The sequence below is a fragment of the Panthera uncia genome, chromosome E3, assembly GCF_023721935.1.
Source record: "Panthera uncia isolate 11264 chromosome E3, Puncia_PCG_1.0, whole genome shotgun sequence".
Classification (NCBI taxonomy): domain Eukaryota; kingdom Metazoa; phylum Chordata; class Mammalia; order Carnivora; family Felidae; genus Panthera; species Panthera uncia.
Genome location: NC_064815.1, coordinates 29,296,818 through 29,315,969, shown reverse-complemented (window position 1 = coordinate 29,315,969; position 19,152 = coordinate 29,296,818). Strand labels below are relative to the sequence as shown.

The 19,152-nt window shown below is 39.7% G+C and overlaps 1 protein-coding gene across 2 annotated transcripts in view; it reads right to left on the bottom strand.

Moving 5' to 3' along the window:
* Window positions 1–19,114, bottom strand: part of USP42 (ubiquitin specific peptidase 42) — a 48,619-nt gene extending 29,505 nt beyond the window's left edge. For both annotated transcript variants that reach the window (XM_049638929.1, XM_049638928.1), the window contains exons 1-3: window positions 16,460–19,114; window positions 14,914–15,163; window positions 12,187–12,387 (exon numbers count right to left, since the gene is read on the bottom strand). In XM_049638929.1, coding sequence (XP_049494886.1) covers window positions 12,187–12,387; window positions 14,914–15,154 — 442 coding nt within the window. In that variant the 5' untranslated portion in view covers window positions 15,155–15,163; window positions 16,460–19,114. The remainder of the gene's footprint in view (window positions 1–12,186; window positions 12,388–14,913; window positions 15,164–16,459) is intronic.
* Window positions 19,115–19,152: the final 38 nt, after the last annotated feature.

The window sequence follows — 19,152 nt, the reverse complement described above, 5'->3', positions numbered from 1 at the left end:
AGGAAGGAAATAATATAGATTACAACAGAAATAAATGATACACAAACTAAAAAAATAATAGAATGGGTCAGTGAAGCCAAGAGCTGGTTCTTTTAAAAAAAAAAAAAAATCAATAAAATTGATAAACCTCTAGCCAGACTTTACCAAGAAAAAAAGAGAAAGGACTCAAATAAAATCACAAATGAGTGGAGAAACAACCAGCACCACAGAAATACAGTTAAGAGAATATTATGAAAAACTATGTGCCAACAAATTGGACAACCTGGAAGAAATGGATAAATTCCTAGAAACATACAAACTATCAAAACTGAAAGAGGAAGAAACAGAAAACTTAGACCAATAACCAGCAAAGAAATTGAATCAGTAATCAAAAAGCTCCCAACAAACCAAAGTTCAGGGCCAAATGGCTTCACAGGCAAATTCCACCAAACATTTAAAGAAGAATTAATACCTATTCTTCTCAAGCTATGCTAAAAAACAAAAAAGGAAGGAAAACTTCCAAACTTATTCCATGAGGCCAACATTACCCTGATACCAAAACCAGATAAAGACTCCACTAAAAAGAGAACCAGAGGCCAAAAGCCCTCATGAGCATGGGTGCAAAAATCCTCAATAAAATACTAACAAACTGAATCCAACAATACATTAAAAAAATCATTCACCATGATCAAGTGGGATTTATTTCTGGGTTGCAAAGGAGGTTCAATATTTGCAAATTAATGTAATGCATCACATCAATTTAAAAAAATAAAACCATACGATCATTTCAACAGATGCAGGTTAAAGTACAACATCCAATTCATGATAAAACTGTCAACAAAGTAAGTTTAAAGAGAACATACCTCAACATAATAAAGGCCATGTATGAAAAACTCACAGCTAGTATCATCCTCAATGGGAAAAAAACTGAGAGCTTTCCCTCTATGTTCAGCAACAAGACAGGGATGTCAGTCTCACCATTGTTATCCAACACAGTACTGGAAGTCCTAGCCATAGCAATCAGACATGAAACAAAATAAAAGGCATCCAAACTGATAAGAAGTAAAACCTTCAGTACTTGCAGATGACACGATACTCAATATAGAAAACCTGAAAAGACGCCACCAAAAAACTACTAGAACTGACCAATGAATTCAGTGAAGTCATAAATACAAAATCAATGTACAGAAATCTGCTGCATTTCTATACACCAATAATGAACCGGCAGAGAGAAAAATTAAGAAGTCTATCCCATTTACAATTGCACCAAAAACAATGATACCTAGGAATGAACCTAACCAAAGAAGAGAAAGAGCTGCACTTTGAAAACTATAAAACACTGATGAAAGAAACAGAAGAGGACACAAAGACATGGAAAGACACTCCATGCACATGGACTGGAAAAATACTGTTAAAATGTCTATGCTACCCATAGCAATCTACACATTTAATGCAATCTCTATCAAAATACCAACAGCAATTTTCAAAGAATTAGGACAAACAATCTTAAAATTTGTATGGAACCACAAAAGACCCCAAATAGCCAAAGCTATCTTGAAAAAGAAAAGCAAAGCCGGAGGCATTACGATTCCAGACTTCAAGTTATATTACAAAGCTGTAGTGGTCAAAACAGTACGGTACCAGCACAAAAACAGATATATGGATCAATAGAACACAACAGAAAATCCTGAAATGGGGGCGCCTGGGTGGCTTGGTCGGTTAAGCCTCCGACTTCGGCTCAGGTCATGATCTCGCGGTCCGTGAGTTCGAGCCCCGTGTCGGGCTCTGTGCTGACAGCTCAGAGCCTGGAGCCTGTTTCAGATTCTGTGTCTCCCTCTCTCTCTCTGCCCCTCCCCCCATTCATGCTCTGTCTCTCTCTGTCTCAAAAATAAATAAAACATTAAAAAAAAATTTTTTTTAATAAAAATAAAAAATTAAAAAAAATTAAAAAAAAAGAAAATCCAGAAATGAACCCACAATTACACTGTCAATTAATCTTAGACAAAGCAGAAAAGAATATCCAATTGGAAAAAGTGTCTTCAACAAGTGGCACTGGGAAAACTGTCAGTAACATGCAAAAGAATGAAACTGGGCCACTTTCTTACACCAACACAAAACCAAATTGAAAATGGACTAAAGACCTAAATATGAGACCTGAAACCATAAAAATCCTAGAAGAGAGCACAGTAAGTAATCTCTTTGACATCAGTCATAGCAACATCTTTCTAGACATGTCTCCTGAGGCAAGGGAAACAAAAGCAAAAAGAAACTATCGGGACTTCATCAAAATAAAAAGCTTCTGCCCAGCGAAGGAAACAATCAACAAAATTAAAAGGCAGCCCATGGAATAGAAGATATTTGCAAATGACATATCCGATTAAGGGCTAGAATCCAAAATATATAAAGAACTTGTAAAACTCAACACCCGAAAAACAACTAATCTAATTAAAAGATGGGCAGAAGGTATGAACAGACATTTCTCCAATACAACATCCAGATGGCCAACAGACACGTGAAAAGATGCTCGTGACCACTCATCGTCAGGGAAATGCAAATCAAAACCATAACGAGTTACCACCTCACACCTGTCAGAATGGCTAAAATCAACAACACAAGAAACAACAGTGTTGGCAAGGATGCAGAGAAAAAGGAACCCTTGTGTACTGTTGATGGAATGCAAACTGGTGCAACCACTCTAGGAAAGAGTATGGAGCATCCTCAAAAAGTTAAAAACAGAACTACCCTACAATCCAGCAATTACACTACTGGGTATTTACCCAAAGAAAACAGAAGCACTAATTCATGCATAATGCATCCCTATGTTCACAACAGCATTATTTACAATAACCAAGATATGGAAGCAGCCCAAGTGTTCACTGACTGATAAGCAGATAAAGAAGATGGAATATATACCCACAATGGAATATTGAGTCAGAAAAAGAATGAATTTTTGTCATTTGCAATGACATGAACGTACTTAGCGTAATGGTAAGCATAAAAAGTCAGTCAGGGGTGCCTGGGTGGCTCAGTTGGTTAAGCGTCCGGACTCCTGATTTCAACTCAGGTCACAGTCTTGTGGTTTGTGGGATCAATCCCCGCATCAGGCTCTACTTAGAGCACAGAGCCTGAGTGAGATTCTCTCTCTGCCCCTCCCCTACTTGTGCACATGTGCAATCTCACTCTCTCAAGATAAACACTAAAAGTCAGAGAAAAACAAATACATGATTTCACTCACGTGTAATTTCAAAAACCAAACAAGCAAAGGGAAAAAAAGAAGGGAGAGAGATAAACCAAGAAACACTCTTAACTACAGAGAACAAACTGATGGTTACCAGAGGGGAGGTGAGTAGGGGGATGGGTGAAATAGTTATGATGAGGACTGGGAGATTAAATAAAAACTTTTAAAAATAATAATACTAACTCCAAAGACCAAATGGAGTTTATTCCAGGGATATAAAGACAACTGAATACTGGAATTGGAACATCTACCAGTATAATCTACCATATTAACAGGCTAAAGAAGAAATATCACATGATCACATCAATTTGATATAGAAAAAGCATTTGACAAAAATCAACACTTATTCATGATAGAAAGCAGAAAAACAGAAATAGAACTTCTTTAACTTAATAAAGAGCATATACCATAAAACCTACCGCTAATATCAAACTAACTGCTCTTCCTTCTAATAACAAACAAGGCAAGGATGTCCACTCTCATTCTTACTCAACATAGTGCTGAATTGTAGCCAGTGAAATAAGACAAGAAAAGGAAATAAAACGCATACCAATCAGTAAGGAATGAGTAAAACTGTCCACACTTGCCTATAACAGGACTAATAGAAAAATCCAAGGAGTCTAGAAAAAAAATGCCTAGAACTAATAAGTGAGTTTGGCAAGATCACAGAATATAAGATTAACATACAAAAATAAAATGTATCTTTATATACCAGCAATTAACATGTGGACACCAAAACTAAAAATATAATGCCACTTACAATCCCTCAAAAAATATTCAGGTGTAAATCTAACAAAATAAGACAAAACATGCTGAAACTACACAACAGGGATGAAAGTAAAGAAGATTTAAATAAATGGAGAAACATACCATATTCACAGATGGAAAATGTCAACCTAAGTAAAGATGTCAACTCTCTCCAAATTGAGATTCAGCTTTAACACAGCTCCTATCAAAATCTCAGCAAGATTTTTTTGTAGGTATAGACACTATTATTCTATAATTTACATGGAAAGACAAAACACCAAGAATAGCTAAAACAGTTTTGAAAGAGAATAAGTGAGTGGAATCATCCTATCTGATATCAAGACTTATGACATAGCTACTGTATGGAGGGACAGACATATACTTCAAGAGAACAGAATAGGAAACCCAGAAACAGTCCCACACAAATACGCCCAAGTGATTTTTTACAAAGATGTGAAAGCAATTCAACAGAGAGAAGACAGCCTTTTCAACAAAGGGTGCTGGACTAACAGACATTTATAGACAAACAACTAACTTCACCCAAACCTCACATTATACAAAAATTAACTTAAATGGATTACACACCTAAAGTGTAAAAGTATAAAATTTTTAGGAAAAAAAAAAACCAAAAAAACCAGGAGACAATCTTTAGGATCAAGAACTAGGCAAAGATACTTTTAACTAAACTTAAACTAGGGGCACCTGGATGGCTAGGTTGGTTAAGCATCCCACTCTTGATTTTGGCTCAGGTCACAATCTCACCATTCAGGGGTTTGAGCGCTGCATCAGGCTCTCTCTGCCCCTCCTGTGCTCACTCAGTCTCTCTCTCTCTCTGCCCCTCCTGTGTGCGCTCTCTCAAAAATAAACTAAAAAACAAACAAAAAACCATAAACTAAACCAAAAGCATAATCCATGAAAGGTAAGATCAGATTTCACTAAAATTAAAAACTTTTGTTCTGTGAAAAACCTTGTTAAGGGGACGAAAAGACAGGCCTCAGACTAGAAGAAACTATTTGGAACCTGTATATCCAACAAAGGCCTGGTTACCTAAACTATAGAAAGAACTCTCAAAACTCAACAGAATAAAAACAAAGACTGCAATAGAGAATAAGCAAATGATAGCAAAGAGATATTTCACCAAAGAGGATATACAGATGGCATATAAACGCATGGAAACAAGTTCAAGACCTTTAGGCATTAGGGAAATACAAATTAAAACCACAAGATACCATTATATACTTATTAGTACGGCTAAAATGCGAAACAGTGACAACACCAAATGCTGGCAAAAACGCAGACAAACTACTGGAGCGTCTGGGCGGCCCAGTCGGTTTAAGGGTCAGAGTCTTGATTTTGGCTCAGGTCATGATCTCACGGTTCAGGAGATCAAGCTTTGTGCCAGGCTCTGTGCTGACAGCACGAAAACTGCTTGGGATTCTCTCTCTCCCGTTCTCTCTCAAAATAAATAAATTTAGGGGCGCCTGGGTGGCTCAGTCGGTTAAGCGTCCGACTTTGGCTCAGGTCACGATCTCGCGGTCCGTGAGTTCGAGCCCCGCGTCGGGCTCTGTGCTGACTGCTCAGAGCCTGGAGCCTGTTTCAGTTTCTGTCTCCCTCTCTCTCTGACCCTCCCCCATTCATGCTCTGTCTCTCTCTGTCTCAAAAATAAATAAACGTGGAAAAAAAAATTAAAAAATAAATAATAAATTTAAATAAACAAACTTGTTTTTTCTTTTAAATGCAGAGAAACTGGAAGTCTCACCCATTGCTGGTAGGACTGTAAAAATGGTCAGCCACTCTGAAAAACTGGCAGTTTCTTATAAAATCAAACACGCATCTACCATATGAGTGAGTGAGTGCAGTCCTGGGCATTTACTCCAGAGAAACAGACATGTTCACACGCATGTTGTATGCTCTAATGCTTACAGCAGCTCTATTCATAATATCCCCAAACCGGACATAAGCCAGATGTCATTTTATGGATGAGTGGTTAAAACAAGCCATGGTATGTCCACACCATAGACTACTACTCAACAATAAAATAAATACAATTCTAAAAACCCACACACAAGTTATTAATACAACCTAAATGAATCTTCAGAGAATTATGCTGACTGAAAAGCCAATCCCAAAATGTTATATACTGCATAACTCAATATGTATATATATGACATTCTTGAAATGACAAAATCATAGAAATGAAAAATAGTTTAGTGGCTTCCAGGGGTTAAAGGAGGAGGTCGGGGCACAAGGAAAGTGGGCTTGGCTACAAAAGGGGAATAGGACAGATTCTGTAATGATGGAAATGTTCTGTATCCTGACTGTATCGACGTCAATATCCTGGTTGAGATCCTGAAACAATAGTGTTACTACTGGGTAAACTGGGAAAGGTACACGAGATGTCTTTGTGTTATTTCTCACAACTGCATGCGAATCTACAATAAGGTTAGCTTTAAAAAGGCAAAATAATGACATTTCAGACTGAGAATGAAACCAATTACAGCAAAAAGCATAGTTCATCACTAGCAAGCAAAGTCAGGGAAGTCCTTCGGTCCTAAGGAAAAATACCAGATGGGAATCTACATCTACGTAAAGGAACAGAAGCAGTGGATATGGTAACTGAATAGGTAAGTATAGAAGATTTCTAAACAAACCTTAACTATTTAAAGCAAAACCTTTATAATTTATTTAAGGCAAAAATAACACAATATGTTGTCTGATTACAAGGCAGGTAGAACTAAAATGAACGACAACAAGAGCACAAATGCCAGGAGTGGGGGGATGAAAAGTGCATCGTCACAAAGCCCTTACCACACACAAGCGAAACATCAGTTGAAGGTAAACTGTGATCGTTTAAAGATGCACGCCAAACCCTAAAGCAACCACTAAAAGTAGAAAACAAAGTTACAGAAAACATGCCAATAAAAGAGATTAAATATCATATCATAAATAAATATCATAAAATTACTTATTCCGGGGTGCCTGGGTGGCTTAGTCAGTTAAGCGTCCGACTTCGGCTCAGGGCATGATCTCGTGGCTCATGAGTTCCAGCCCCACATCAGGCCTGTGCTGACAGCTCAGAGCCTGGAGCCTGCTTCAGATTCTGTGTTGCCCTCTCCCTCTGCCCCTCCTCTGTTCTCTCTCTCTCTCAAAAATAAGTAAAACATTAAAAAGAATTTTTTAAAAATCATAAAATTACTCATTCCAAAAGAAGGCAGAAAAAGATGAAAAAGAGGACAAGGAATAAATGGAACTAATAGAAAACAAATGACAAGATGGTAAAATAAACCCACCTGTATTAATAATCTCATTAAATACCAATGGCTTATACCCCAAAATAAAACATGGAGACTGTAAGAAAAAATTACCTGATAGGTTATTTATACAAGAAATCCACTTTAAGTATAAACACAAGTAGGTTAAATGTAAAAACATGGAAAAAGATGTACCATGCAAACATCAATCATTAAAAAACTGGAGAGGCTCTGTTTACATCAAACTAGATTTCAGAACAAAGCATATTATTTGGGATAAAGAGAGTAATTTCAAAAATTATAAGTAAGTCGCTTCACCAAGAGGTCATAATAATCTTAGGTGAGTGACAGAACTCCAAAGAGCTCCATAAGGCAAAATTAATAAAACAGGGAAAAAAACCAAATTCACAAATGTATTTCATTTCAATAGACCTCTCTCAAAATGTGATAGCATGAGTAGAAAAGCAGTAAGGACATAGAAGACAACTTCAACAACATTATCAAATAACTGACCATAATCAGCATTTATAGAAACAAGACAACACAGACACTACACATCCTTATTAAGTAAATAATAATTATTAAGTGATGTGGGACAGTCACCAAGCTAGACCACGCTCTGGCGCATAAAACAAATCTCAAGTTTAAAAGGATTCAAACAATAAAAAGTATACTCTGACCACAACAGAATTAAATTAGCTATCAGTAACAGGACAATTTCTGGAAAATCCTCAAACATTTGGCAACTCAACAACACACCTCTAAATAACCACAAGGGCAATTAGAAAGTATGCTGACTGGAGTAAATGTGAACACTTGAAATACTGAAATGTCTGGGATACAACTAAAGCAGTACTTAAAGGGAAATTTATAGCACTCAAAAGACTGGAAAAGATCTCAAATTAAATGACCTAAGCTTCCCCTTTAAGAAACTAGAATTGAGCGCATTAAATCCAGAGTGGGCAAGAGAAAAGGAATAATAAAAATAGTAATGAACATCAATGATACAGAAAACAAAATAACAATGAAACCAAGAGCTGGTTTTCTGAGAAGATCAATAATAAGATGACTAAAACTCTAGTCAGATTGATCAGGAAAAAAGGAGGGGAGTCATGAACATCAGGAATAAGAGAAAGAAGATCACTATAGATCCTAAAAAAATTAAAAAAGGATAACAGAACATCATGAACAAGTTTATGCCGACACATTCAACAACACAAATTCCTTGAGAGATACAAACTAATCAAAGCTCCCTGATGAAAAAAAAAAAAAAAGATAACCTGAACAGGCCTCTATCTATTAAAGACCTTAAATATGTAGTTAAAAACCTACCCGTGAGAAAACTCCAAGGCCCAAACATGTAAGAAATAACCCCAATTCTACACAAATTCTTCTAGGAAACAGAAGAAAATAATCCCAACATATTTCGTAATGCCACCATTACCCTGATGCCAAAGTCAGACAAAAGCATAAGGAACTACAGATTAATATTCATCATGAACACAAAAGTTAAAAAATCCAATGATACATGGAAATCATAAGACATCATGACCAAGTTGGGCTCATCTCAGGAATGCAAATTTGGCTTAACATTCAAGTACAACACTCAGCCTCAGCATGATAAGACTCTACAGCTAACATAGCACACGTAAAAGCCAAAGACTAAAATAAAACGCCTTCCCCCTAAAGTGAAGCAGGAGACATCTACGTCCACCACATCCATTCAACACTGTAAAGGAGGTGCTGGCCAGGGCACCACAGCAAGAAACAGCAAGCAGACTGGACATGAAGAAATAAAATTGTCCTTATTCATAGATCACACAATCGTCTCTACATAAAATCTCAAGAAACCTTTAAAACACACACACACACACACACACACACACACACACACAGTTACTAGAATTAATAAATTTACCACAGTCGCAAGACCTAAGATCAATATCCAAAAGTCACTTGCATTTTTATATTCTAGGAACAAACAATCAGAAATCGAAATTCAAAAAGTATTACCATTTATAACAGCTTCCAAAAATACGCAATACTTGGGGACAAATCTGACAAGGAATGTGCACATTGTACTTGTACACGGAGAACTAAGTGCCACTGCTAAAACACTAAAGAAAAGCTAAGTAAATGGAGGCATATACCTTGTTCGGGGGCAGAAAACAACGCTGTATAGATGTCAGTTCACCCCAAGTTAATTCACAGATTCAACACAACACCAATCAAAATCCCAGGAAGCTCTTTTGTAGAAATTGACCAATTGAGTCCAAAATACATTTGGAAATGCCAGAGACCAAAAAATGGCTAAAACAACTTTGAAAAAGGGGAACAAAGTTGGAAGACTTACCTGATTTCAAAACCATTAAATATCTAGCAATCCAGACACTGTTGTGGTGTTGAGATAGAACAGTGGATCAGTGTAACAGAACAGAGTCCAGAAATAGATCCGTATGAATATGGTCAATTGATTTTTCACAAAGAAGCGAAGACGATTCAGTGAAGACAGAACTATCTCTTGAACAAAGAGTGCAGGAACAACGGGATATGCATACTGAAAACCAGGACCTTCAATCCATTCTCCACACCACAAACAGAAATTAACTCAAAATGGATCACTGACCAGTATAAAAGCTCAAACTATCAAATTTGTAAAAGAATACAGAGAAAACCTTTGTGACCACTGGTGAGGCAAAGACTTAATAGAACACTTAAAACACGACTGATGAAAAGAAAAAGCAGTGATGTGGAATTCTTCAAAAGACAGCGTGAAGAGAACACTCTCCCCCCCACTGCAAGACAGTCTTTGCAAACTACATATCTGATAAAGGACTTGTACACAGAACATATAAAAAGCTCTCAAAACCCAACAACAAGAAAACCACCCAATTTTAAATCAAGCAAAAGCTTCAGCCAAAAAAGTATACAGATGGCAATTAGCTGTATGGAAAGATGTTCAACGTCATTAGTGAAGTGCAAATTAAGATCACGGTAAGGTAGTACTTGCTATACCTATTAGAGCGGCTGATGTTGGAAAGAATGACCGTGCCAAATATTAGGCGACATACGGGACAAACTTTCATTCACTGCTAGTGGAAACGTAAGATGCCATGATCCCTGTGTGAAACAGACTGGAAGTTTATGTCCAGGTTAAGTACATACATACCATAGGACCAAGCCATTCCACTCCTACATATTTACCCAAGAGAAATGAAAACATCTCTTTCCAAAGACCTGTTTATACACGTTCACCACAGCTTAATTTGTGACAGTGCCAAAAAAGAACCAACCCAAACGCCCGTCGACAGGTGGAGAGACAAAATGTGGCACATCCATACGATGAAATACTACTCAACAGTCAATACCGCTGATACGTGTGACAACATGGAATAATGTTGAAATGACCGTACTAACTGAAGGAAGCCAGGCGACGTGTGAATATATGCCTACATAATTCCACTACGTGACACTCTAAAAAATACAAACCAATCTATAGTAGACAGAGAGCATATCAGTGGCTGCCTGGGCTGGAGGGGATGCGGGGCAGGAAGGGGTGGAAGGGAGTGATTTCAAAGGAGTGCTGGGAAACTTTAGGGGGTGATGAATACATTCATTATCTTCATTGTGGTGATAGTTTCATGGGAGTATGCAAACGTCAGAAGGCATCAAACATATATTTTAAATATGTGCAGTCTATATCAATTACACCTCAATAAAGCCAAATAAAGGTAAATATACCTAAATACTTATATAACTACGTATAATAAACAAATGTACCTGAATTACATACGTAATTATGCCTTGATATACCTAAACAAAGGAAAAACAGAAAGAAAGAGGAAACTACCAATAGCATAAAAGACAGGCACCCAATTCTGGACACCCGGAGCTTCTGAATTTTTGTGTTGGTCCTGTCTCTCACTGTCCAAGTGCCAGGGCTGGGTTTTCATCCACACCCTACTTTCATTAAGTGCAAAAGTGATGGGAAAGCTGTCTGTGGGGAACGAATTATGAACTCAGAAGGGAGAAAATGAGGGCGAACAAAACGTTCGTTCTGTAACTTAAAACCCCTTGGCATACCAAATACCTCTGGGCAGTGAGATTCTAGGTGATTTTCCTTTGGTTTATTTAAAATTTTCTGTACTTTCCAAATTCTTTACAAGCATTATTTTGCTCTTTGGGGGGAAAACAGTGTTAAAAGAACCAGTTTAAATTCTCAATTAAAGAACCATTCGAAAAGAAACCAAAGGCGTTCTCACCCTGATAATTAATGAACAGCACCTGAACACACACAAATCTCAGTATTAATGTAGATCAAAGAACAGGGAGGTTTCGCTTAAAAGGGATGAAGGATGTTTACAATATATTTACAAGGTCAAACCTCAAAAACTGGCTATGTCCTAACTTCTGAATTCCACTAGTCAACCACTGAGCTGGTTGTCACCTATTAAAGACAGATTTTAACTGATTTCCTGCCCTTCAGGTTGAAAGCTGAACTCACATACCAAAGGGAAAGTCCTGTATGGATTTCCAAGAGGCTGGGGGCCGTAACAGGAGGTTCCTCTCCACGAAGGCTTATAAGCCTGTAACTGAATCAAGCCTTACAATACAGGATGGAAACCGGGAGAGGCAGCATTTCTGAACTCTGCTTGTCCCGAGCTGTCAGTGGCAGACATTTATGTCACATTTTTTAGCAAGTGTAGAAAGCCAGCAGGGGGTTCAGAAATGCCAGATGCTGATAAAATATGTTTCTTTTTAAACAACTTCACAGGTCAAATTAGGTGCAAAACGCTTTTGAAGCAACCTGAGTACAGTTCTTAAGAGTCCTCCTCAATGGTTTCTAAGAGAACCAATTTCCTAGTGATCGTAGAATTCTTGGCTTAAGTCTTCACTTTCCCTGCACAGGAAAAACGGAAGTAGGCTAGCACGCCACAACACTACACAAGTAACATGACCCAGAACACTTACATGTCTTGGAGTGCTCATGTGATAGCATGTAATTGGCAAGAGGCGGCGTGTAAGTCAAACACTGCAATGCTGCATTGGCAAAACAGGTGTTGCCCAAATTCTGGAGCCCGGCTCCAACTCTGTGAGTTTGTTGCCACTTAAGACAAATTTTCTCAGATGGGAAAAGAACTTTTTGTGGAGGAGCAATGCCATCACCTAGGGCTAGAAAAACAAACAAGAAATATTTAAAAACAAAGCTTTACATGCTTCTCAAGCTAAATAAACAGCAACACATCAAACGGAATCTGATCAGGATTAGGTCACTACGAGCTAACCAGAAATACAGGGAAGAAAGGGACGTTTTAAAAGACAGATCTTAGAGGGGCGCCTGGGTGGCTCAATCCGGTAAGCATTCGACTCTTGATGTTGACTCAGGTCATGATCTCTCGGTTCGTGAGATCGAGCCCCGTGTGGTGCTTGTGCTGACAGCACAGAGCCTGCCTGGGACTCTCTCTCTCTCTCTCTCCCTCCGCCCCTCCTGCACACACACGTGTGCTTTCTCTGTAAGAAATAAACATTTAAAAAATAAGTGAAAGATCCCTGAATGTGGGAAATCTAAATAATTTGCTTTCTTCAATAAGTAAACTGCAAGGACAAAATGGGATGTTAAAAAAAAACCTTAAAGACACTTGCCAAATGCAAAGTATAGACCTTGTCCGTTGATTTCAACAAGCCAGCTGTTACAAAAAAAGTATATGGCAATCAGAGAAATTTTAATGTTGACAGGATTTTTAATATAAAGATGGTTTATTTTTTTTTTTTTAATTTAATGCTTATTTATTTTTGAGAGAGAGAGTGCAGAGGGGTAGAAACAGAGGGAGAGAGAGAGAGAGAGAGAGAGACACACACACACACACACACACACACACACACACACAGAATCCGAAGCAGGCTCCAGGCTCTGAGCTGTCAGCACAGAGCCCCAGGCGGGGCTCGAACCACACGAACCATGAGATCATGACCTGAGCCAAAGTCAGACACTTAACCCACTGAGCCACCCAGGCACCCTGATGTTTTAATTTTTAGGAAATAATTATTTATGTATAACACTAAAATATGAATAGATAAAATATGAAGTCTTGGGCTTGCTTTATAATGCTGGCGAGGGGAGTAAATGGGGGAGGGTATAACTGGCTATGAATTGATAAATGTCAAAACTGACTGATCACTACATGAGAGCCCACTATAATTACTTTTACATCTACTTAAAAGTTTGCCACCACTATACATACAAAATGCAAAGTCCACTCTCTGTAACATTTGCTGCGGATGCTTCTACTCAGTGCCACCACCACCATCACCGCCCTCTTCACCAGCAATGCGCTTACAGAGTCCTTAGCAGCTGTCAAACAGTCTCGATTCTAAGACCTGGTAGTGACGTCATCCCCATCTGACCAGGAAGGAAACAGGGTCTGAACTTAGGCTGCTGGGCATCACTACTGACATTCACAAGTACGCTGTACGTGGTCTAAAAGGTTTTCGTTTTTCTATTTTCAAGGCTTATAATAAACAGATTACTAATGATAACCACGTTAAAAGAACTTAGGTGAAGCTCAAAAAACAACTTATTCAGGAAAGTTCCCCATCATCCATGCGAAGACTACTTTTTCTGAAGTTGGCCATGTTCTTGGTGCCGCCAGATGCTGAAATGCCTTAATGGAGGATTCTCCATTTTAAAAGAGAAATTAATGAGTGTGAGTGCGCACAGGTAGGCTTCAGCTCAGTGGGAATGGAAAGCAAAACCAGGAAAAAAGAAAGGAGTCCCCAGCGAGTGGGGGAAGAGCTCCCAAAAGGGCATGGCAGGGTGATGGGAGGTAAGGCCTGAGGAGGAGAAAGGAGCCCCAGCAAGTAACGGGAAGCTGGAGTCAGCGAAAAGAAGTTCTGTGGGAAAGTCTTGCTGGTGAAGGTCTCTAAACTCTATGTGTAACATTCAATTACACTGTTTATTTTGTGATATAAATTTTCCTCCCACCCAAACACCTTCAGCAAATCACCTCACAATATCACATTTACTATGAGGGTGCAAAACAGCATTAAGAGCCACATTATTCTAAGCCAAATGACTATCTGAGCAGGAACGAATCTACTTTCTTTGTATTTCAAAGCTCCAAATTCACAAGTCTCAGAAGGACCCACTAAAGCTTCAACGTCTCATTTAACCCGGTGAGTTTTAACAAATGTAACATTTACATTATCTCCTCTCTTTCAAAGAGCTTTATCACCACAGATGATTTTAACTGGCAAAAAAACCCCACAAACCAAAAAACCAAAACCAAACAAACAAACACCCCAAGGTGGGGTAGAGCCATTTGACAAAATGCAACCATTTTAAGAAATACCTTTGAAATTTTAAAACACAGACATCTACTTAGGGAACTATGGTTAACTGACAAGTTAACCAAAGGCTTGCCCACCCCAAATCTCACCAAGATGAAGTTTATCCTTCAAAAAATAAGTAACAAGAGAAACTACGAATATTTTAATAATTAAACATAATCTGCGCTGTTACGATACCTAGCGAATCAGGAGCAAACAGCACAGGAAAAGGACGCCTGCCAAATAACGTAACTGCTGGCACTCAGGTGGCAGTCTATGTTGGCAAAAGGAACCCCTCTCTGAAACTACCGACCAACGGACAGCATTTATCCAAGAGCTTCTTGGAGAGTTCCTGTCTCCAAAAAGTAGTACCTTGATCCTTTTGTGGTGACAGCTTTGATTTATCAGGTACAGATGAACTGGAATAAACTACAGCACCAGGTACTGGTCCTAGAGAAAGCGTGTGATTTGAGACATCATTTAACGAAGACACGGCCCCCCAGCTGGCAGAACCTGCATCCATGTCTCCAGGTGAGGCCGCCTCCGAGCTGCCAGGCTGATTCTGATAGGCTGGTGGGTCTGAGGATTCAGAAGCTTTGTCAACTATGGTCATTGTTCAACTCTGCAAAAGACGAAACGCATACAGTTGTTTCATAAAGTGAGAAGAGGAATCTACTTTATTGTGAGATCTTAGAAAATTATCCTAGCCACACTTAATTACTGTCAAACAAGTCACCGTAATATAAAGGCAGCAGTATTTTTTAGGTCTGAAATCACTTCCTTGGGACAGTTAGCACTGCGCTCATCTAAACATGTCGGCATTTTTTAATTATAAGCCCTTCAATGAAATATTTGATTAGATCTTGTCATTCTATTCCAAGACCTCTAAAAGTCTCACGTTTCTGTTTATAATCAGGTACCTCAATTTCCAATTCTGTATGTTTACCAAGAACCTACATATTTTTTTCCTCCCTACTGCTTAAAACTAGCATGTGAAATGTGCCAATCCATTTGACTCAATTTTAATTTCATACAGAATTCATCAGGGAAAAATCTCAACTCCATGAAGAGAAAAATCTAGCTTTAATTTTGAGCTTAAAGTCCAAAATGACTTGTTTGAAACACATTAAAAAAAAAAAAAAAAAGCAAGTCTCACGGCATCTGGGTGGCTCAGTGAGTTAAGCATCTGACTCTAGATTTTGGCTCAGCTCATAATCTCTCGGTTCGTGAGATTGAGCCCCGCATGGGGTTCTGTGCTGACCGCGCAGAGTGTGCTTGGGATTCAGTCTTCCTCTCTCTCTGCCCCTCCCTTGCTCACTCATTCTCTCTCTCAAAATAAATAAACTTAAAAGAAAAAAAGCAAGTCTCACATTTGAAAATTTTTTCTGAGTAGGCTCATTTACACGACTTTTTTTAAGTGAAGCCCATATCATAAAACATTACTGACATCAAACTTGAACACAAATACTTATTATAAAAGTAATTATGTTTTCTCTCTGGATCTTATTTCTCAATCCTGGGGCTACTACTAATTAAGCATTTTCTATGTGCTGGACACTGTGTTGTTAATCATGAACACACATTAACTTAAACTTCATAATGGACCTGACCTGTGAGAGACTGCACAGACTCCACGGGGTCTATAAAACGGAGCGACTCTGACCCAAACTAGGCAGTCCCTGGGACAAGGCACCCGGCCCAACATCCCCCGCTAGGGCTCCCTCCAGCTCTATGGACCTAGTCAACGGAGTACAGGAATGTAAACTGCCCAGGGAAACCCAATCTCATTTGCCACTCCTCCGTAAGTACCCTTTCTCCCTGGCCTGGCCCGGCGCCCCCCACCCAGCATCTTAACACCCAGACCTGTCGCTGCCTGACCCGGGAACCTCTCCACACGCTCCCCACCTTCCATTCTCACCTGCTCTCTCTGGGCTCTCCCTCGCAGTTCTTCCTCGCCTAACTCCCCTCCATCCTTCCACCTCCGGCGGGTTAACACTTCCACTTTTCAGTTTAGAATCCATCTCCTCTGGGACGCCTTCCTTGACGACACCCGTCCCCCAAGGCCGGGTCAGAAGCCCTCCCGCAGGCCCCCACGGCAGCCTGGTGCGGATTCTACGGTAGCACTTCCGCCCCGACTTACTCCACGGCGGCTCCACCCGTTGCTCCCCATCATGCTTGCATTTCTATCCCCTGACCTGGCACCCAGAACGCTTTCCCCACATGTGCCCAACAAACGAATGAATCCCGAGGATAGGAAGGAACCGGCGTTTGCATTTAGCACCGGTCTGTGCTCAGTGACTTGCATACGCTATCTCATTCACATACTGCATCTCGTTTCTACTCTGAAGCAGGAATAGCCTTTAAAACATGTTTTTAAAAATATTCAATACAGTCAAGTTAAAGGGTGATAAACGTCCACATGTGCGCCACCTCAACAAATGCTGTGGTGCACAGTCTGCTCACACGAAGGTTTAAAGAAAAGCCTCAATTCTATTGTAATTTAAAATTACGGCATAATTATAGCCCCCCGCCCCGAAAGCACAACCTTGAGAAATTTGGGGGATCTTATGTAGAAATAAAAAAGTAGACGTTAGATTAGATCTTAATAAAATCAGAAATGAATTAATTGTAAGTCAATCTAAGATACAGGATCTTCATTCAGGAAGAAAGCTTGAGCTGTGTTATCCAAATAAAGTCTACTCCATGGAACACAGTGAAGGCAAGAGTAAGAAAACAAAAGAGAGGAAGAGGAGGAGCAAAAAGAAGAAAGCCAAAACAGAGTACTGAGGAAAGGTTAATTCAGCCTTATTTACAATAACATTTAATAGCAAAAACCTCGGTTTTCCCAGGATAAACATCCCTTCAGGACAATCATTAACAAATGACCAAATAAAGCCATTTTAGTTGCTCTGATTGCCATGGGGGAGGGGGGGGTGTCTTAAATGAAAATAATTAAGGAAAGCCTACTACTCAATCATCAATAACCATTTACCATTATAATTTGGGGAAAACAAACCCAAACTATCCATTTGTCTTCATTTGTACACTCAGCCAATGATTACTTATTCTAAAACCATCAAGTATCAAACTCAATTATGTCTGCTACAGAGATAACCCTTCTAGAAGCCAAGCAATACTGTATACAACCTAAGACTCATAAGATTCATATGGTTACGTGTTCTTCACTCTCAGTACAACTTCTAAGAGTTACTGTTATATCAGGACTCTTAAGCAACTACTTCAAAGAAAAGTTAAAATTTCTCTCAGCATCTTGTGATGATATACAAAAAGTTACAAAACCATGTGTGAAATAAACAAGTACACGAATCAAGGTTGGATGTGCCCGGAGGAATGAGAACAAATCGGCTTTACAAATGTTTCCTTTGCTTTAACTACAATCTTTTATTCAAAAGTTTTTAAATGCTCAGTCCCTTAAATGATATTTCTATCAAATACCAGAATGCATTATTCTTTCTCGTTTTAAAAATAAGCATATGGCTGTTTTAAACCTTGTAGCACTCCACATAAAGATAACAATATCAATATATCTTAAAAAAAAAAAAGGAAAGAAATTGATACACTCTGCTTCTTCATAAACAATGTAATCCACGTTCTTGTAACATTTCTACTTAAGAGGAAAACACACAAGCTTTAAAAAGATAACAGCCTTGATTTCAATTACTTTTCAGTAAATTAAACGACTAGCCTTAAACCCTTACAAACCACTGTGGACTTGATTCAGTGATAAGAAAAGAAAGCGAAACTGACCTTAAATAAAAAACAAATCAGTAAAACTGATTATTCCTATCTCCTATGCACTTTGAATGAGTGATAGTCAAAAGAGTAAAATTATAGGTTCAAAATTTACGACTCAAAAATCCGGAGACTCCACGAAAATGCACGAGAACCTGTAATACTGCTGTTACCTTGAAAAAGAGGTGTTAACGAAACAGTTTCTCGACCAGCTTTACTGTTACCTGAGTGTATCCACTTTAAATAACCAACATGTTTCCCCATTAAACAAGTAAACCCTGAGGCCTCCCTGAACAGAAAAGAGCTATTCAACAAAAGTGATGTCTACTGCATTCATTATAACAAGGTGAAAGTCCTAGATTGTAAAACTTCGGTCCCGTCAAATTTTCATCTCAAACATCTGAAACTGATCACCCTCTCCCGCGACCCCCTCCAGGTAACCTGGCTCTTCTTGCCCCGAAAATAAAGAACAGGACCGAGGCGCACACGCTTTTGGGGACGCGCCGCCGGGGCCGGCCGGCCCCTCCTCTCCGCCCCCCCCCCCCGCCTCCCCCGAGGGTGTCCGCTCCGCCCCGGCGGCCGGCGTGGGGAACTCGGACACTCGGTGGCGGAGCCAGGTGGACGGCCCCGCGAGGGGCGACCGGCGTGCCGCGAAGGGGCGCCGGGGTGGGAAAGTTTGTCTGTCTCTGGGGGGTGGAGTGGGGGTGGGGAGGCGAGCCCGGGGCTCCGAGGGCCGCTCGGGGGCGGGAGGTGGCAGCCACGCGGGGGGCGGCGGGCGGGCCGGGGACGCCGGGCTCCGCGGCCGGCGGCCGGCACACGCCCACCGCGGGCGGACCCGTACGGGCCAGGCCGCCCCGG